General features: G+C 35.8%; 1 protein-coding gene across 1 annotated transcript in view; it reads right to left on the minus strand.

Annotated features, from left to right (window-relative positions):
- The window catches only part of LOC140522468 (uncharacterized), a 55,155-nt gene that overhangs the window by 21,008 nt on the left and 11,966 nt on the right, over positions 1–22,181 (minus strand). Inside the window, exons 7-16 of the mRNA XM_072637902.1 lie at positions 19,058–19,186; positions 18,974–19,002; positions 18,808–18,889; positions 18,659–18,703; positions 16,492–16,541; positions 15,657–15,795; positions 13,514–13,727; positions 11,794–11,974; positions 7,500–7,721; positions 1,817–1,966 (exon numbers count right to left, since the gene is read on the minus strand). Coding sequence (XP_072494003.1) covers positions 1,817–1,966; positions 7,500–7,721; positions 11,794–11,974; positions 13,514–13,727; positions 15,657–15,795; positions 16,492–16,541; positions 18,659–18,703; positions 18,808–18,889; positions 18,974–19,002; positions 19,058–19,186 — 1,241 coding nt within the window. The remainder of the gene's footprint in view (positions 1–1,816; positions 1,967–7,499; positions 7,722–11,793; positions 11,975–13,513; positions 13,728–15,656; positions 15,796–16,491; positions 16,542–18,658; positions 18,704–18,807; positions 18,890–18,973; positions 19,003–19,057; positions 19,187–22,181) is intronic.

A 22,181-nucleotide genomic window follows, 5' to 3' on the forward strand; every position in this document is an offset into this window, starting at 1 on the left:
GGCAGTATGATTTGTATATAATGGACAATGGTCTTTATGCTTTTGCAGCAGGGAAACTATCATTTGTTCAGTATCCAATATGTGCCAAGAATAAAGGCCATAAATACAACAGATTTACAATAATGATCTCATTTGATTCTCGCAACAGCCCTGAGAAGTATGTACTAGTATTATCCCCATTTTGTGGCTGAGGAAACTGAGAAAAACTAAGTGACTTGCCTAGGATCACACAGATAGAATCTCCGGACACATTTGAAGTCAGATTTTTCTAACCCCAGACCCAAATTTCTATCGCTAATTCCCCCAACATACGTCTAAGTGGAGAACTATCTCATCATCCAAAGTTCTTTTCTTCCCTGCTTTGGCAGAGATACTTACTTACTTTGCAAGTTATGATGACTACCAGGGTGAAATTGCGTTTGGAAGAATCTCAGAAATCTCCCTTAATATACGTTGTGCCTTCCACCATGATGAGTAGCATACAGAAATACATGGAAATGTGGGAAAGCAACTGACAGTGGAGAAAGGTATTTGATAGTATTAAAGGGAAGGGGCTAGAAGAATTTAACTGTCATGCTATTGTACGCTTAACTGCATTTTCATTTTAATAATTTCGAAGAATGATAATAGAAACTGAAATACTTTTGTATTGAATTTGTACTTTTGACGTCTGGGAAATGGAAACTTTGTAAAAAATCAGACTAGAGAAACTCAAAGCACTTTAGGCCAACCATTACCTTAGAACAAATTTAATTTTAGGTAAACTTGCAACTCCTGGGAAAATCAACAGACAACATTGAGTTTCCTTGTTCCTGTTTTTCTACTGCTAGTGCTACCACTACAAGTACTACTATCACTAGAACTACTAGTACTACAACTACTACTAGTACTACTTGTACTGAAAAAATAATAACAATTACTTCTGCTGACAGCATGCTTTGAAAACAACGTTCTATGGAAAATAACGAAGTCTAAATGATCACGGTCCTCAAGGAAATCTATGATAGTTGGGCAAACAAGAGGTAGAACAAGGAAGTAATAGTTTGTTAACAGATGTGAACAGCATAAAGCAATAAATACCCAATGAGGTCATATCAAATGAAAAGTGGATTTCAGGAGATTCAGAAATCCATATGGGTGAAAAGTCCCAATGGCATTATGGCAAAAGAACCATTCTTTTGGAATGCACAAGCATGCTGGAGGTAAAGAGTCAATATGTTTTTGACGGGTAGTGCAGATGAGGACGTGTAACTGTGCGTAAGCCAGAAGAAGACTGTGAAGAAGGTATGGAACCAGAAATCTACATGGTGAGATCAGATCGATGAAGTTAGAGGATATTAATGAAATCATCCATCTCATTACTTGAATTCTCAATTGCATTTTGCAGGTACAATTTACATATTTAGGAATTGTGAAAAACAACTTTTTCCTGTTGTTCAAGGAGAAGTTTCAACGTAAGTAAACAAGTAATTTCTACTTCACAGTATTGCTTCGGAATTAAAAGAGAAAATAATGGTAAAGGTCTTTCTAAACATAAGGAATCATAGAAATGATTTAGGCATTATGGGTCCTTGGGAAAACACCTCACTCTTTCTGTAAAGACAGATAAACCAAATTGTCAAGGACATCATGAGTGAATATTTCTATTGAAATTCGTGTGCACACATTGTGGAGGTTGTAGGTCTAATTTAATTCGACTTAATTGACAGACAGAGCGTTCAGAAAATTTATACTGTTGACGAGACAAAGGGAAATGTCACACTGCACACAATTTCCATTCATCAGGAACAAATTATTGATCTTTTTGCATACATACTTTACTTTTGGTTTCATCTACTTGCTTCGGTAGTTTTTCCTTCTCTTCATAATTCCTTCGATAATATGATGTAACTTGTTGCGAAACTATTCTCATGGATTGGTAGTTGCCGGAAACAGGAACTTCTCGCTGAAGATTTCTTTCTCTGGCCTGAGAGATATATGTCCAAATTATTTCTATTGCTGATTTCAGAAAGCAGTATTAGCTCATATGAAATAAATATCATGTCAAAATTCACATCAAAAGTCATTATAGTTCTGCATGCAATTTAATTTCATCAACATATTCATAATTTTCATAGATTTGCGGTATAAATAACTTAGATGTTATTTAACAAAATTCCCGCATGTTGCACATGAGAAAAATGAAACTCCAAAGAGGTTAGTTGAGTTACCCAAGGTCCTAACGTTAGTCGTTTCTAGGGAAAAAGATTGACACTTGGCTCCTGACACGAGAAAGCTCTTTTGATTATTCTACTCAACCTTCATTTAGCATGGGTCAAATGAGATCTTTCTACTTGCTCAAACATTCAGCCTGATTTCCCATTGCCTGTTTTTTGAGCATAATTGTATCACCTCAAAAGTTATCTAGGGACTAAAATATGATAGGTGAGACTCACATGGAAGGTAATGGAATGAGGGGGGAGGAATGTATACTTTTTTGTACTTGATAGACACATTCATGGTTTCCCATTGGGTTTTTCAGAAAAGTTAACTGCCTCATTTCTATGCACCAACCTTTAGAAAGAAGAGGACATCTACAAGAAACGTTTAAATTTTCCATCCTCTCATTGTTTAACTCGGGGGAAGGAACGTAGGTACTGGTACGCATGTCAGGCTTGGTAAAAGCGCTTCACATGAATGATGTGCTTTGCTCAAAGCCACAATGAGAACCACACATATGGTCACTAGCTGCTGTTCCCATCTTCAAGAGTCTTTGCTAAGCCTTCAAAGAATTCCTTTTCCTGTTCTGATAGGAATTACACGCCTGGTAATGGCGGTCCATCGGCAAAAAAAAAGGAAACTGCGGAAAACATGCTAGCTCTCCCGCTTATGCATATATAGCACATTACAAAATCAGAGTTTTGTACCTGCAGACGTATTCATTCATTCACATATGTGTATAAGCACATATACACACAGAGATACAAAGTCGTGTGTTTATGGACTGTTATACTGCAGAAATTCATCTCTGCTTTCATCATAGTGCCAGGCAAGTTATTGCATAAATTATGAATACCAAATGAAGCCCCAAATCAAAAGAAATCAAAATGTTTTCTCCTATTAGAGAAGTTGAAATACTTTGTGAAACTAAATTTAACTAAAGTCTGGTAAGTTGTTTTGAAGAAAACGTAAGGCTAAAAGAAGACAATGTAAAGTTGAGAAAGTAAAATGGGCACAATTAACTGAATTCTTACATGTTAACTAAATTCCACCATTGAATGAGAAGACAAAATTTTCAAATTCTTTAAATGAAATTATTACCCAGTACAATATATGGTATAATGGACGCTCTTTGCATATATGACAAATCACAGAAAATGAGAGCTGCTCTTAGACTGTGTAAAGCTGTTCTTATTCAACAACTAAAAGGCAGTGATTCCAGAACTTGCAATTTTGCACACCGAGCAAGCATTATTAGTAAAACAATAAAAAGTACTGAGATTAAAAAAAAATTGGTAGTGAAGCACAATAAAAAATAATATTAGTAACCCCAAAATTAACCTCTTTGTGAATAGAATTACTGTCCTAAATTGAAAAGAAAAGGAGTGTCTAGACTCTGGATTTTCACTACAACTATCATCCTGTCGTTAGCGTTGCAAAGAGTAGTTCAGAGGAATCTGAATTGAAACTCGTCAGAATGTTGAGCATGTTTAAATGCTAATGAGATGTCTAATGGGAATATTTCACAGTATCTCAAAAGAAATGTTATCTTTCAACTGTTACATTATTCCTAGCATTTTTTGGTAAGACTTCTCTTAAACTTCAGCGTTGGAATTAATTTATTCCATTTCAATATTTAAATAGAATACTAGGAAAATTAATAAAATAACAAAATTATTTGTGTTTATACACTAGCGAATTCCCCTACACATATTTATGAAACCAAAATGTCATGGCCTCTAGAATTTCTTCAATCAAAATGAGTTCTCTTACCTACAAAAGCATTTTCTAATTTTAGTTTTATTTGGTTTTTAAATTATTATTTTATATGTCACATTATTTTCATTTAGGTTAATTACTTATATTTTATTACAGGATATTTACTTATTATTGCAATCATATTATCTTCAAAATCATGATGTTACTTGTTCTATTTATCATATTATGGATTCTCATTCTCAATTCTTACATATCAGCACTTCCCCAATGAAAGTTGATAACCTCACCAGCCTGTTGAGAATTCAAATTCCTAAATTATCTTGATTAAAATTACTTTGACTTTCATTTCGAAAAGCTTTATCTTTGTCCAAGACATTTAATGACCGAACCCTCTCTCACCCTTCTCAATTTCATATTTACACATGTGTTCTCCTAAGTGGTTACATTCACTGACTAACACTTTCTTGCTCTCTTCTACTAGAAGAACTTGTTGTTCACTATCAGCATAAAGTTTGTTGAAGAGATCAATAAACTGTACCTGGGCATCACTCAGTTGCTTTTCTTTCATCGTAACTTTGTTCTGTGTGTCTTCAAGCGCTTGCTGAAGCACCATATTTTCACTCTGGATTTGGCCTAATCTTTCTTGCAGAGATTCATTTTCCAAACTACATCTGTTGAGTTTTTCCTTTAACACTTGATTTGTTTCTTCAAGTTCCTTTGCCTTCTCTTCAGCATGGTTCAGTTCTCTCTGTGTGTTTTCTACAATATATGTCTTTTCTCTGATTGATTCATGGACATGGCCTAGCTCATTTTCTAAACTCTTGGCTCCACTTTCAGCCTGAGAGAGTTCTTCAGAAAGGAAAGCATGGTTCTCTCTTAAACTAGACAAGTCACTGTTTAACTTGTCCTGTACATGAAGCCACTCATCTCTTGCTTCCTGAAAGGAATGTTCAAGGGCTAGCTTGGACGCCTCACTTTGCTCATAATCGTCAATAACAGACATCAGACGAGACCTGTATGATTCAATTTCGCTCTCTAGTCTCTCTGTGTTTTCTTTTGCATTCTCCAATTGAGAGTTCAGTGCTGCATTTTCAGCTTTCAGAACCTTTACTTGGCCACTGTATTGAAATCGGATTTTTCTTAATGCTTCTCTATTCCACTGCAATTCCTGTTGAAGCTCCTCATTCTTCTCTTTCAAAGCTTCAGTTTCTTCTCTGTGGTGCTTTCTGGTTCGCTGATCCTTAATTTTTACTGTTTTTAATTCCACTTTGTGCATGGCAACTTCATACTGTATGATTTCCTTTTTCTCCTGCAAGTATTCTTCCTTTACATTCCTAACAGGAACCTAAACATAAGAAAAAGAAAAGAAAGTGTTATTCAAAATAAAATGACTTATTCTGATATTTCCTTCAAAATTCAAAGGAAACGCCAAGGGGCCAAGAAGCATAGTGTATTTAGAGAAAAACTTAACTGAGGGACTTTCACCTCTTTCCCATTTCTGTCAATTTGCCGAAAGCATACGACTGAAAACTGCTTCATCAACCAGAAGATTTGGGCACCATTTTTGAACTCACAAAGCTGTCTGTCTTTCACTAGATTTCGTTTCCTTTTCTCCATACATTTTTTCTCACACTGATGATTCTATCTGAGACATGTCAAGGTTTTTGGAAAAGAGTTTCAGTGCATCATCTCACCTAAATTTTGCACCGCCTTTATGAAGGAAATATTTATATTCCTTCATATTGCTAATTGTGTAACAGAAGTGCAGTTCACGCACGTAAATCTCCAGATTGTTCGAGCAAAAAGGGACACTACTGATGAGTTAGTACATCATTTTACAAATCAAGAACCAGAAGCCTAAAGACAGAAAATCATTTGTTGAAAGCCATCTAGATGGCAATGGACTGAAGCAGAACACAAAATCTTGGAAAAGTCACCCTTAGATGCAGAGTTTTAACAAACTTCAGACACACATTTGGAAAAACACACGCACACAAATGTGCATGTATCTATGTATGTGTACATGTATATTTCTGTGTGTGCATATACACATCCACACAGGAACAAATATATCAATACAAATAAATATATAATTATATATATTTACATGTCAATATAGATAGACAGATAGACAGACAGATAGGTAGATAGATAGATAGATAGATAGATAGATAGATAGATAGATAGATAGTTAGATAGATAGATAGGTAGGTAGATAGATAGATAGATAGATAGATAGATAGATAGATAGATAGATAGATAGATAGATAGATAGATAGATAGATAGATAGATAGATAAATAGATAGATAGATAGATAGATAGATAGGTAGATAGAGAGATAGATAGACAGATAGGCAGATAGACAGATAGATATAGATATACAATAGGTAGGTATTCAGCAATTGTTCTTCTAGTAGGGCTGCTAACTCAACCAAATTGCATCAAGTAATGTTTGCATTAGGAAAAACATGAATGGATTAATACCATCTGCTCTAACGTCCAACTTTAGTGATATCTCCCTTTTGTAAATGCTTCCTGAAAAATCATTCACTTCGTAGATGTTTAAATTATTATTTTATATGTCACATTATTTTCATTTAAGTTAATTACTTATATTTTATTACAGGATATTTACTTATTATTGCAATCATATATCTTCAAAATCATGATATTACTTGTTCTATTTATCATATTATGGATTCTCATTCTCAATTCTTACATATCAGCATTTTCCCAATGAAAGTTGATAACCTCACCTGCCTGTTGAGAATTCAAATTCCTAAATTATCTTGATTAAAATTACTTTGACTTTCATTTCGAAAAGCTTTATCTTTGTCCAAGACATTTAATGACCGAACCCTCTATCACCCTTCTCAATTTCATATTTACACATGTGTTCTCCTAAGTGGTTACATTCACTGAATAACACTTTCTTGCTCTCTTCTAATAGAAGAAGTTGTTTTTCACTATCAGTATAAAGTTTGTTGAAGAGATCAATAAACTGTACCTGGGCATCACTCAGTTGCTTTTCTTTCATCGTGACTTTCTTCTGTGTGTCTTCAAGCGCTTGCTGAAGCACCATATTTTCACTCTGGATTTGGCCTAATCTTTCTTGCAGAGATTCATTTTCCAAACTATATCTGTTGAGTTTTTCCTTTAACACTTGATTTGTTTCTTCAAGTTCCTTTGCCTTCTCTTCAGCATGGTTCAGTTCTCTCTGTGTGTTTTCTACAATATATGTCTTTTCTCTGATTGATTCATGGACATGGCCTAGCTCATTTTCTAAACTCTTGGCTCCACTTTCAGCCTGAGAGAGTTCTTCAGAAAGGAAAGCATGGTTCTCTCTTAAACTAGACAAGTCACTGTTTAACTTGTCCTGTACATGAAGCCACTCATCTCTTGCTTCCTGAAAGGAATGTTCAAGGGCTAGCTTGGACGCCTCACTTTGCTCATAATCGTCAATAACAGACATCAGACGAGACCTGTATGATTCAATTTCGCCCTCTAGTCTCTCTGTGTTTTGTTTTGCAGTGTCCAATTTAGAATTCAGCACTGCATTCTCAGCTGTCACAACATTTACTTCTTCACTGTACTGTACTCTGATTGCTGTTAATATTTCTGCATTCAACTGTAATTTCTGTTGAAGATAATCATTCTTTTCCTTTAAAATTTCTATATGGTTTTCTTTGTCTCGATTCTTAATTTTTAGTGTATCTACTTCGAGTTTGAGCATGGCATTTTCATCCTCTAAGATTTGATTTTTGTCGAACAGATATTTTTCTTTCTCATGGCTGTCAGGAATCTAAACATAATAAACAGAAAAAAAGTGCTACTCAAAATAAAGTTATGGATGCTGATTATTCCCTAGCAATTCCACATAAACGCCAAGGTACCAAGAAGCATACTTTAGTAAAACAAAATTAAAATGAGGGAGTTTGCCCTATTTCACATTTCTCTCAGAGTCAGTTTTCACAAAGAACACATTTTAAAAGTGCTTCATTAATCAAAAGGCATGGAGTGTACTTTTAGGCCTAGAAAGCTTATATTTTATTTCCTTTGCTCTGTCCATTCTATTCCACGCTGATAAGTCATATTGTTAATAGAATTAAAATACTTAATATTTTCAAACTGCCTCTTCTATGTTGTGTTATTTTACTCATTTTCAGTGTTGTGCAATCTCTTCTGTATATCTTAGATTCTTTTCCCTTTCCCCCACCTCCTTTCCTCTTCTCTCTCCACTTACTGCCTTACACGGTGTACGATCTTATAGAGCATCAATATCTTGTCTTATATCTTATCTAGTATCTTGTATCTATACATACATTCCTATTAAGTGCATTTTTACCTTAGTTATACTCCCTAGAAGAATTAAAATGAACGGGGGAAACCATAAAACAAAATGTAACAGAAAAGACAATGCTGTGCTACATTCTGCGATCAAATTTCATAGTTGTTTCTCAGTATGGGGAAGGCATTTTGCTTCAAGAAGCCAAAGGGAATTTTTTAAGTCCTTGCAATGCAATGACATACTACATCTACAAGAATATTTCCTCACACACTCTGGTTGTTTCTGCATACAACATTTTCCTGGTGCTGCTCCTGTCACTCATCATCAGTTCACATAAGTCCTTCCAGGCCTCTCTAAAGTCTTCGTGACACATTGCCTTTGGTGGTATTCAGCAAAGTACTTCCCATACATTGTCTCACCTAAGCCTTGCCACACCCTGATGCGGGAAATATTGATATTCTCCTCCCCGTTTTACAGATTAGAACTTAGGTTAGGATACATTATTGAAAAACCTGTCCATTATCACACTCAGTAAGTATCAGCAGCAATATCTCAATCCAGGTCTCTTCAGACTCCAAATCTAGCACACTTTTTTCAATAGCTTATTTCCTTTCAGCAGTTGATATTAAGAATTTGTCCTAAATGGAGACTCCTTGCCCTGGTACAATGAACTTCACTCCAGAACAATGAACTCATAAGTCTTATGTTTCTTAGTAGAAGTCTTACGAATAATCGATTTTCTCATGGATGTGTCGCATTTTCATAGCATCATTGATTTAAAACTTTTAGAAGTTATCAAGTTGAAATCTCTCATTTTAGGGAAGGGAAAAGTCAGGCCTAGAATGTGGTCCCCTACTGATGGTAACCTAGTCTTAACCATGACATGTTAAAGAAATGATGAAAGAATTATTGGGGCCAAATAATAAAATATGACTATTGCACTCCCATCACAACCAAACTCCTCCATGAGCGTTGGATCCCGTTCAGGACCAGAGAACAGAGTTTTGTCCAATAGCTTAGAAGCTGCATTCTATGATATCTTTTCTAAAAAGCCAGAAGGAGAGCATGAATTGGTCACAGGTGAGTTCAATGAAGCACTCCAGTGTGCAAGCACCAAAGGACTACTAAGGGCCAACAACCCAAATGGTTTACTTCAAACAACTGTTGAAAAACAGAAGAAAATGAAAATTTCTAATTTTGGCATTTGAGAAACTTGTGTTTCTATCATGCTGAGCAATGATGAATGTGAGCGAATGGAGGAATTCATGGCCCGGATAGAGCCTTATGTCAGAAACCTAAGTGAAATTTATTTCTGTGGCAAATACTTTTATTCCTTTTCTTTAATGAAAGATGAGGGAGACAAGAAGGTGAAATAGAGCAATCTATTAACATATATTTCAGAACCCTCACTCTCTTCCCTGAAAAGTACAAGCAGATGATATCCCTTAATCAAGGAAGAAAAATGGTTTGTGTTTGAGGTGTCACCTTCTACCTAGTTGCATTCCTTTCTCTCTCTAAGCTAGGAGTTAGTGACACTGATGTGCTGCCCCTTTCCTATGTCCAGAAAGGAAGAGGCACTGTTGTGCACCAGGAACTTTTTTCAGTAGACGTAAAGTTGGGTCTCGGGAGAGATCATTCAATTAAAAGAAAAAGAAACGGTCAAGCAAGACAAACAGTATTGTGCTGATTTTAGTCACTAGCTGTGTCCTGAACTATCTGTTGCAGACAGATGGACAGGACTGAGGATAACAAAGATGTCCCAAAATGAAGAACCGAAATCTGAACTTTCAAAATATGTAGTTAGATTTGAAAATGACCAAAGTAAATATCTCAGAAGTCTGAGTGATTTTGGAAGCAGTTGTTTTGTTTTCTTTCTGCTTCGAAAGAGGATTGTTCAGAATCCCACTTTGCAAAGCTATAACATTTAGCCCCGGAAAAAGTGGTCCTTGAGTTTCCTTTAGCTCTTCTTCGTCCTGCGGACAAGAAGTTCATAAAATTTTCATCATCATTTTCCTTCAACAGTCAGCAACAACATTTTACCTTTAACTGGAATACAGAATCCGACAAAGCACGGACACTAACTTTAAAAACTCAAAGAAAAACAGGCTACTGAAAAGGAAAAGCAACAAGAAGGAAAGCATTTCAAAGTTGGAAAGGAAACTCAATCACTCCTCAGGGCGATAAACACCCAGGGTTAAGTCCCTAACTCTTACAAGCCTCAGCTTGAAGTCTTCACAGGTGAGGATAGATACCATATCTCAAGTGAACTCATTCGATTTGTGGATGGTTCTCTTTGTTGGCAAGTTTTTTCTCATTAATCTTAAAAATGTACATTTGTGCAACTCTTATCCATGGCTCTTAGCTCTTCTCCTTAGACTGAAGCAGAGCAAGCTTCGTCCTTCTTCCACATGACTCTCCTTCAAAAACTTGAACATATAAGGATCAATAGCTCTGTTTTCTTGAACACATCCTCACAAGTCATGGTCCCCAAGGGCCTTTCTCATCCTGTTTGCCATCCTGCTTATTAGCGAGCATAATTCTGAGGAAGCCACAAATGAGTTAAACAACATAAGCCTATCTACTTATTCACTTCAGAGTAGAGAGTGCTTTTCGCCTTCTCTATTTTGGAAGCTATACTTTTCTGAATAAGATGCAAAATTACACTAGCTTTTGGGTTCTCAAATAACATCAATAAATCAACTTTAGTTTAGAACTGGCCACGATTCTTATATCTTTTCAGGCAAAATGCTATCTAAACCTATTTCCCCCAACTCATACGTATGAACCTAATTTTGTAACTAATTGTATAATTTGACAGTAATCCTCACTAAATATCATGTTATGAATAGGCTCAGTCCAGTACTCTGACTTCTTGAGAGTTTGCATTTCCTCCATGTAGAAAGTCTGCAATAATTTTAAGTAAATCAACACGTAAATAAGTAAAACATAAAGACCCTAGAGACCAATAAACTCTTCTGAAAGCCTGAAGGATGTGTGCTAAAGTGTAGTGAAAGGAAGAGAAAAAGAGAACGAACTTGCACTTGCATTGCCCAAAGTATTTTCAGATAAGGAGACTCTCTCTAAAAATGGAGAGGAATCCTCTGGAACTTATGTTCCTATCAAAGTTGAGGATAGAGCAGTGGTGTCAAACAGATCCTCCAGCACTGAGTTCTATGGACAGATTTGGGGGACTTTGAAACCTTTGGCTCAGGGTTAGGTGAGATGAACTCCGTGGCAACATTTGAACCCAGGTTTCTCTGGATATCAGGTTAGTTCTATTCACTACGCCATAGTGATCCTCTACTGTGAGATATACTTTAAAAAGTACTAATTTCACTTTACTCTTTCATGGCTCTTTAGACTGCAATTTTACATTCTAATGCTACTGCATGGGATATATATTTTTTTATATTCATGAGTACATATCTACAAATGATTAGACCCAACTTACTTACACTAGACATAAAAATCCTAGTCCTTTCTCAAGATTAAAAAGAGTATGATGTTCACTTCCCCACTCCCAGGGAACCCACAAGTTTTCTTACCAAGAACAGATGGAAATAGTGACTTTAAAATTCCAATTTACCTGTTTCGAATGATTTGTTTCTGTTCTCAATTCCAGGTCCAGAGTTCTGAGAGGGTATTGAAATTCCTGTCTTAGCTCCACTTTTTCACCACGTCGTTCTTTTTTTCTGAACTGGTGACTCATTTTTAGAACTAGCTTTTCTTCAGCGTCTTGCTCAATTTCTTCTTGCTTCCCGGGAACCCTAGATGAAAATTGTCCTTTTTCAATGACAATGCAGTAGAAATAAGGATGAAATACCATTGAATATACTCATCTGGATTTCTAAAGGAAAAGAAGATTAATTTATTGGGAACTCGATCTATGTAGGGAACTCCCTGTCAAGGAACTCCCTCTGTTCATGCAGAGTGGTCCGTGCTCTACACTTTTGAGTTGACCTGTTTCTGTTCCCTATAACACTGAGAATAAACGTAACTTGCACAGGCTCACAAAGTCAGGATGTGTCAGAAACTGATGGAGTTCTTGGGTGCCTGTGCTTGGACACAATTCTAAAATCACGTTTCTCTTTCAAAATCGCATTTCTCCCTAGCCTCAAAACATTATCTCAGGCAGTTTCTCCCCAGTGCAAGAAAACAGCCTGTCACAGCAACAACTATTATCTCCTTACCTGATACAATAGCCAGTTACAACCATAGAATTCAGAAGTTTGAACAGCTGTGTGCTGGCTGAACAGTCTGTGAACATGGCCAGAACGACATTGACTACTCATTGACCCATCATATGTTTCCTCGATTTAGATATAGGAACACTCCCTTACATTTTTCTTGTCCAACAAGATATTCGTGAGACCAATCTGGCATCCGTTAGTCTGTCCTGACCACTAGTGGACTTAGGGATGTTTCAGTCCTAAAACCGCATCTCTATGCAGTTGCCACTCCTCCTTATGCTATTTCCCTGTGAACTCTGCGTATAATACCTGCCAGGTAGATACCAAAATTACATGTTCCTTTAACAAATAACCTCTGCTTAACCATTGCCTAGTCTCACCTTGAGTCATCTGCTTAGCATATTTGGCACATGTTTTCCTATAGACTATCGTATATAAACTTTACCTGTACCCAGCTAGGGTTGCAGTTTCCCTAAGAACCCTTGCTGCTGAAAAGTGTCAGAAAGCTTTACCTTGATGTCAAAAATGTTTGAGTTTGTGAATTCATTCCAGGTGACCTGCCCGTGGTACTCTGGTCTTTGCGTGGCACTTGTTGCCCCTCTGCCAGTTGTCATCAAAATCAGAGGGGACCCATTTTTTTTATCCAGGCTACTGCAGGGCACTTTAATTCTATCAAAACTGTATCATATATTCACTTGGATGCTTTTGTTTCTTGTATTCAATGAAGAGAAATTCCATAAATTGTATGGAGCTGGAACAAAAGATTATTTCCAAATTCCCGAGTTCTGATACATTTCAAAGACGCCGGTGAAAAGTGTAGAGGGGGATGCATATGAAATTACATCCATTTTTCCATTACTATTGATTAGTGAAGTGATTTTTTACTTCATGTTGAAAAAAATGAAACACAGCTACTTGTGTTACAGTTTTCAAAATTCACTACAAATGCATCTCTACCTGATATCCACAGAGTAAAAATGAGTAAGTAGGGCTCATTCATAATACTGTTTGAATGAGGTGGTATTTTGGCCTTCCTAACCTCAAATCCTCTATCACATTTCTTCAACGGTAAGAAAAAAGCTTCCAAGGATTTGTTTAAAATCATGAGTTCCATACCTCGTGCTAAGGAGTTCTCTTTTCCATTCTGCTTTTTGTTGCTCTAAGTCAGACACCATTTGCCTTGTTTCTGATAATTCTTCCCGCAGTCCACAAATCTTGTTTTCTAAACTCTTCACTTTCCTGGTGAGTAATGGACAATGTCCTTTTTTACGTACCACTGATCGATCATATCTAAGTATTGCATCTTCATTTTTCACAAGTTTAATAAAATCTGTACAGAGAAAAACGCAAGTCAATAAAAATATGAGTATTTTAAAATCCGCTGAACCATAGCAGTATACTTAGAATTCAAATACTCTGGCAATGACAAAATCATATCCACGTATAAATCCTCACATATTGCAAAATAATGCGTTGTCAAAAATTTACATTGAAGATGACAATAACCTATTTCTATGTGTGCACTGTAGGCAATGAAACACAATCTCTAAGTGACAAATTAATTGATATAAAAAAATCTGAAAGCTCAGAATTCTTCACAATGAAAGAAAAATATTTGTGAAAAGGAAATATTTTGAGGTGTATTCTGGGTGGGACAAATAAGATTCATCCAAGGGATTATATACTTAATATCTACATAATGAAAATATACTGAATTATTTTAGAAATATAAATATGTTTTGCTTTACATAATTGTATGGAAACACTGTTTCCTCTTTAGAGATTTATAATATCAGTAAGTATGTAATATTCACACATTGAAATATCCATCCTCATTTATTCATTGGCGAAACCTCTGGTAACTTGAAACACCAGAGGAAGGTCAAAAATCGTTCTGAGCACTAAAGAAAATAGCTGCCCCTTTATTCTTGAGAGACATATGGAGTCAAATTGAGACCTAATCCAGAGTTAGAAATGTTCGTTATGTCGTTACAGTTTCAACGAACTTGATTATTGGGTTTTCCTTGGTAACTTCCAATTCTTCATATATTCATTCACTGTTGAACTGAAGTGAGGCAACAAGAGAGAACCCAGTTGCTGGATGTAGCCACACTGGAGTAGAAGCGAAGCTGACACTGAGGGAACTGGTTAGCTCACCGATTCAAAGAAAAGAAGGTACTGAGGCACCGAGAAGTTAAAAGACTTGTTAAGATTCACACAATTGGAACGTGTAAACGGCAGAATCTGAACCTAGCTATTCATGGCATCGTGTCCAATGCACTATCCTCTATGCCATGCTGAGAGAAGAATTATAAAAACTAGGCAGAATATTTACAAGATGTTTGATATTTGGGGCCATTTTATGAAAGATTATCATATTTTGACTATTCTTTTCATGAAAGAGTTCACTCCTTGAGACCTTTATACTCGTAGTCAGTTCAGTCTCTTCAATGGTTCTCCTATTACCAACCAATATTAATAACACAGATTATATAATATAGCACTTAGAGGCTTACAAAATACACCTCCTCCAACAACAATCCTGTGAAGTATGACATTTTATACGTTATGAAACTGAAGTTCCACGTTTAAGTGTGTGCACTACAGACAAAATCAAGGCCCTGTGCAAATGTGCAATATCCTAACTTTCCATATTTAATTCTTACAGGTATATATTGTCCAGAAAAACTGGATTTTTCAGTGTCACTTTTTTACCTTTCTACTCAGAGTTTCCATGGTTGAAAATGCTCATTTCATCTCCCTATTTTCCCATGATCTCTACCTACTGATTTCATACTCATTCTTTAAAAGTCAGCTCAAATGCTACCTTCACACACAGGTTATTTATTTTGTAATGTTGATAGTCTTTCCCCCACTGAACCTCAAACAGCAATATGACTGTGCTTCTCAAACATACATATATATATGCATATGTATGCACACATATATAGTACATATATACGTATATGTACATATACATATATATATGAATATACATATTAATTTTTGAGTTATCTATGTAGGCTATATTCCGTACTAGATTGCACATTGAATGAGGAAACTTATCTAAACTTTGAATATTTAGCACACAATAGGTACTTAGTGATTCTTTGGTGAAGGCCTGCCAGAGATTAAGCTGACCTCTACTTTGCTATGAGAAAATGGGTTAGGACTTCAGTTGTATCTTCTTGCATACACACACATCTTTGGTTTCTGTTGAACATTGTTATTTTCTTAAGAAATTGTAAAACGTTCGTACCATCACAACCAACACTAAGTTGTTCCATCACTAACAAAACATTCTTATAGTTCAAGGCAGGTAAATCATCACCCTCTGTAGCTGTGTCAGAAGACTGAGTGAGGTCATCACAATTGTTTGCATCCATCTGTACTGTGTCCTGTAAAATACATGACAGCAGGGGAAAATTAAAAAAACAAATATTTAAAGAACAACAATGGCTAACATTTCTGTCGCACTTTCAGATTTTCACAAAACTTCGTGGCATTCTCACAACCATTTTGTGAGACAAGCAATATTCATAATCATTTTACAAATGTAAGGTGGCTTGTCCAGTATCATAGACTCAGCTAGGAATCCAAGGATGGATTCAAAATTAGGTCTTATTGACCCTACCTAGTATGCCACCTAACCCATTAGAAGCTACATTATTTAGGAATCTTGTGAAAATTATTATATATATGTATGATATCATGTATGATATCATATAACGTATATAAAATAACGATATATAATCATATATTATTATATCATATGTATAATATATATAATCACATCTTCCTGATTATAAACATTCTTCTTTAATATATAGGGAGAAATGAAGTAAATTCCAGCTTTATCATCAAATTTCTAGCATTCACAATGGACATATTTGACTAGGAGACAATTTCTAAAATTATTCATTTTCAGATTAACTATTCCTATTCGTTGTCACTGAAACATGCATTATTTTCTAAAGTTATTGCAAAAAGCATTGAAAAGTAAACCAAGTTATGAAAGTCTTGCAAGCAAACTAGCATGAAAGGCACTTTGCATAATACAAAATATCAGAAATTGGAATATTATTATTACATACCTGTTCCAGGTCACTTTTATCAAAACTTTCTTGACTTTCCTCTGATGATCCTTTAAATTCCAATTATTGGGTTAAATGGGCATTAATGTTTAAGTAACAGGTGATTTTATTCAGAAGTATTTTTCTCATAGAAATGAAACCTCCCCCTCTTATCAGCAGTGGCAATCAGGACAGCTATAAGTTATCCATTGTATTCTCTTTTCAAGAAAGGAATGAATATAAGAAAATTCGATTTCACTAATCATGCATTCATCAAATTATTCTGTAATCTCAATCAACTGCTGCATTTTAAGTAGCTTGTGAGATGTTCATTTTATACCAAATCACAGGAAGCTGTGAGGATTGATTTATGTATTCATTCCAGATGATATTGTAAAATTTGAAAATTAAAGGTAAACTAATGAACAATGGTCATGTGTGATCATTTTGGTAGTTAGGCCAGGAGTAATCAATCCATTGGGTTACTTGTTTTTCTCAATGATGAAAGAGAAGGAGAGAGGCTTGCTAGCCTTCACGGAATGTGGGGAATATATTATCTGATATCTGCCCTCCTTTTCACTGTCCAAGTAGTAGAGTTATTTATATTCATTTGTCAAACCCTTTTGTCTGCCCTGGATCTAACCTTCTACAGAAACTGCTGATTCCAAGATTAGCAATGGTCTCTAAAGGCTAAATCTGATAGCCTTTATCCTCGTTCTTACTCTTTCTTGACCTTACATGATCGTGATCACATACTGTTCAAGTTCTATGCTTCATGGATAACCTCCTCTGATGCTATTTGTTAGCAACTCTCATGATTTCTTGAGATAGGGTCAGAACACGTCATAGCAGACTATATTCACATTTTGACAATCTTACTAGACTGACGGAACAGGGTATTATTGTCATTATACTTTGCCTCCCTTTCAGAAAAGCATTTGACAAATTCCTACAAGTCATCTTTCTGGGCAGAATAACAAACGCAAGTACAAGAACAGGATAGAGAATTACATAGAAATGGTTGTCAGAATTTCTTGGGAGTTTTTTGGATGATGTGCTTTCTCTGAATCAATATAATAGCCGTGAGAGACAAAGCAATTTTAGATTTCATCAAAATAGAAATCACGTTCAGAGGAAGGGAGATATAAATCCAGCTGACCCCTGCCTTCGTCAGACCACACCTAAATACTGTTCTGTGTTTTGGGCACCATCTTTTGGGACTGGCTCCTGGATCTCTCAGCCTGTATGTCCTCCTGGAGCTTCAAATTCAACATGAACAAGTCTGAACTCATCATTTTCTTTTCTCTCCATTCCAGCTCTTAAATCTACAGTCTTTAATACTTTTTATCTTTGGTAAACGCATGCCATCTTCTCAGGAATATGGGCCCGTATCTTTGATACTCCTCTCATCCATACATGTATGTGTGTGTATGAAGAAACATACACATGCAAAAGCTGCTAAGTCCCTGTTGATTCTACCTCCATCACATCTGTCATCCTCTCCCTTTTCATCAGTATCAAAGAACCCCCATTTCACGAACTCCTCAACTTTTACCTGGATTTTTGCCATAGCTTACTAAGCAGTCTTCATATTTCTGAATTCTACCTTCTCTGCTTCCTTCTACACAAAGTCATCAAGTAATCTCTTTAAGACCCTGAACTGGCCATTCTCTTGCTCTCAATCCTTCTGTGGTACCTTATTGCTGCAGTTCTCGGGGCTATGAAACCTTTCTTCCACAACCAATACCCTTTCTCCTGATCTCTCACCCCTCAATTTTCCTGGAGCAGTGTAATTCTTCTCCCTTACCTTCCATACTACTGACATTTTAACACAGTTTGTACGTTGTACCCCTTCAGAGAAAGTAAATTTCTTGAGGCAAAAAAACTGTTTGTTTTTATCTTTCCATCGTCCAATAAAGCAGCAAGAATGTGATATTCACATGATAAATAATCGTTCCTTAATAAATACTAACTTGAATTGCGATAATACATACATAACTCAATTTATGTGGCTTTGGGAAATGTAGAAAGGAGGCAGCAAGTACAAAAATGCCACTTGAAATACGGTACTCATAACACAACAGCAAAAACTGAAAACTGCAGGGCACATCTCCTATTAGGTGTGATTTTTTGAAAATAAAAATCACTTAATCTCCTACTTGTAAAAAAGGGGAAAATGAGACAATACCGTCAATATCATCTGAGTCATCTAAGTTCCTTTCTTCCACTAAATCTGTAAGATAAGTAGGGAGAAATGGAAGGAAAAAAGGATATGAATATTTACGTTTTTAAAAATATACTTTCTTTCTTCCTAAATTATAGAATTAGGACACTTACATGACTTTCGTTTTTCCTGAACTCCATTTCCCAGATTATCATTCGTGTAATAAACATGCTTTTCTGTAGTGGGTTGAATGGACTATGAAACCAATAAGAAGAAGATAGTTATATTGAAAGCTTTGAATAAATATCAGATGTAAATTAACAGTATCATTTTTATTACCTTCACATTTTGATGTCTCTCAAGAGAATCTGAAAGAAAAAGAATGAAAGGTTTATCAACAAGTGTATTTCAGCAATATAATACCATCACAACTTCCCACAAAACGAATAGCCTTGTTGGATACCCTTATGTGAATTAAAGAATGAAAGCCATAATTTGGTGTACTTCCGGTTATGGCGTTTGCATCACAGCAATTAGAATCAATTATCAGTTCTTGAAATAAAACAAGAATATAGTGTTAACACAACATGCAACGCACATTTCAAGTAGACCCTACTTCAAGGGTTTTACATATTTGTATATGGAGCAGTACATAACATGCTCCACAGTGACACATGTAAAGGTGATTCTTTTGAAGGGATGGATACTCAAGATTCCCAGGGGGCTCTTATGAAGTTGATGCTGCAACACAGCATCATATCTTCCAAACAATGGCAGTGATTGATGCAATTATATCACAAGGGACCCCAGTGTGGATGATTCCTTAATTAGTTGTATAATTTGGAAATTCGCGTAATATGTAAGCAGTCACAATAAGGTACTTTCAAACAACGTATAAATGATATTCTTATCTCAGAAATAAAGAGCTAGAATTATGTTTTGAATACATCCACTTCGATGCACACTTGTAGAATAACAGTTAATAATACAGTTTCATTTCTTTCCTTACCAGTGCTGCCTACTGGCATCTCTACACCTCTGGTATCCATTAATTTATCAGTCTTAAAAGGTTTTTCTTTACTCATGACGGAAAGTGCCGTCCACAGCCAGAGAAAGTACTAAGGAGTGTGAATTCAGAGTCAAGCAGACAATTTTCCTTTCGTTTTATTTTCTTTGTCATGGCTCTTCCCATTCACTCCAGTTCTTCTATATAACATGACTAATGTGAAAAAACGTTTGATAGGAAAATACATGTACAGCCTATATCTGATTGCAGAATGTCTTGAGGAGGGGGAAAGGGAAGGAGGGGGAGAAAATGTAAAATTAATGGAAGTGTATGTTCAAAACTATAAAAATATAAAAGCTACTTTTTAAGTTTAGTTTATCCATATAGGAAAGAACGTATATAAAATATTTTTAAGACATGATGGAAAAACTTTTGCCATTTGGAGAGTTATTTCAAGAAAGAAAAATGGTTTTAGTCATCTCCTTTAGTAATTCAAAGTTATTAATATATAAACACCCTTTCCACATATGTATTTTACCATTAATGAAAAAGAAAGCTATGTACATGTTGGAGATATATCTCAGAAATCAAAATTTGAAGCTTTGAAACTATTGTATACTTTTAAAATATCATTTGTTTTCAGTATTCAACAGTCATTTCCATATATCTTAGATTCCCCCCTCCCTGTAACCCCGTATGTCCCCATGTCCATGCTGAGACAGCATACCGTTTGTTATAGATTCTACACTTACATTCCAATTCAATATATTTTCACCTTGGTCATGTTACATAGAAGAGTTAAAACGAATGAGAGAAATCCTAAAACAAATCAAAACAGAATATAAAAGAAAATGATCTGCTTCATTATGTGATGAAATTTCGTAGTTCTTTCCCTGCATGTGGAAGGCATTTTGCCTTAAGAGACCACTGGAAATTATGTACATCCCTGCATTGCAATGAAGTGCTACGCCTAGCAGAAAAATTCCTCCCATATAGCGGTTGTTGCTGTGTACAAAGGTCTCCTGGTTCTCTTCCTTTCACTCACAATCTTTTCACATTACTATTTCCAGGCCTCTCATTAATCTTCCTGTTCATCATTTCTTATAGCAAAACAGTATTCCATTACATTCCTGTGCCACACTTTATTCAGCTATTCCTTAAATGATATGCATCCCGTAGAGTTTCAGGTTTTGGCCACCCAAAGGAGAGCTGCTATAAATATTTTTGTACATTTGGGACTCTTTCTCATTTTTGTGATCTCTTGGGGATACAGTGTTAGAAGCGGTAGTTCTAGGTCAAGGGCTGTGCACATTTTTTAGCTCTCTGGACATAGTTCCAAAATGTTCTCCAGAATGGTTGGATCAGGTCCCAGCTCCACCCACAAGAGATTAGTGTTCCAACTCTCCCACATCTTCTCCAACATGCATCATCTTCCTATTTTCTCATGTTACCCAACCTGATGGCTGTGATGTGGTATCTCAGAGTTGGTTTGAATTGCATCTCTCTAATCAAAAGTTCTTGAGAGCTTTTTTTATATCACTCTAGACAGCTTTTATTTCTTCCTCTGAAAACTGCCTATTCATAACCTTTGACCGGTAATGGGCTGGGGATTGACTTCTATTCTTGTACATTTGACTCACTTCTCCATCTATTTTAGAAATGAGGCCTTTATCACAGACGCTAATTGCAAAAATTGTTTCCCAGGTTTCTGCTTTCCTCCTAATCTTCGTTGCATTGGGTTTGGTTGTAGAAAGCTTTTCAGTTTAATGGAATCAACATTTTCCATTTTGAATTTCATAATGCTTTCCACCTCCTGTTTAGTCAAAAATTCTTCCCTTCTTCATAAATCTGAAAAATAGATTATTCCTTGCTCCATTAATTTATTTATAGTATCAATCCTTATTCCTATAGCATGTATCCATTTGGAATTTATTCCTGTGTACGGTTTTGGGCAATGTTCTAACCCTAGTTTCCACCACAATGTTATCCAGTTGTCACAGCAATTATTGTCAAGTAGTGAGTCCTTATCCCAGGAAACTGGGTTCCTTGGCTTTCTCGAAGTGTAGATTGCTATATTCTTTGACCACTGCGTCGGAAGGACGTAAGCTATACGACCGGTCTGCCCTTCTGTTTCTTGGCCCGTATCAAGAGGTTTTAATGATTGTTGCTTTATAATGAAATTTGGGATCTGGTAGATCAAGGTCACCTTCCCTGGTATTTCTCTTCATTAGTTCGCTTGACATTCTGGGCCTTTTTCTCTTCCCGACGAATTTTGATCTTATTTTGTCTAGCTATAGAAAATAATTATCTGATAATTTGATTGTTATGGCACTGAATAAGTAAATTAACTTAGGTAGAATTGTCACGTTTTTTTAACATTGGCTTGGCCTAGCCATGAGCAACTAGTGTTTTTCCGCTTTCTTAGACCTGTCTTTATTTGTGCAAAAACGGTTTTGTAATTGTATTCAGATAATCCCTGGATTTCTCTTGGCAGGTAGACTCCTAAATATTTTATAGTGTCTAACCTAGCTTTACAAGGAA

The sequence above is a fragment of the Notamacropus eugenii genome, chromosome 2 (assembly GCF_028372415.1).
Source record: "Notamacropus eugenii isolate mMacEug1 chromosome 2, mMacEug1.pri_v2, whole genome shotgun sequence".
In the NCBI taxonomy this organism is placed as follows: domain Eukaryota; kingdom Metazoa; phylum Chordata; class Mammalia; order Diprotodontia; family Macropodidae; genus Notamacropus; species Notamacropus eugenii.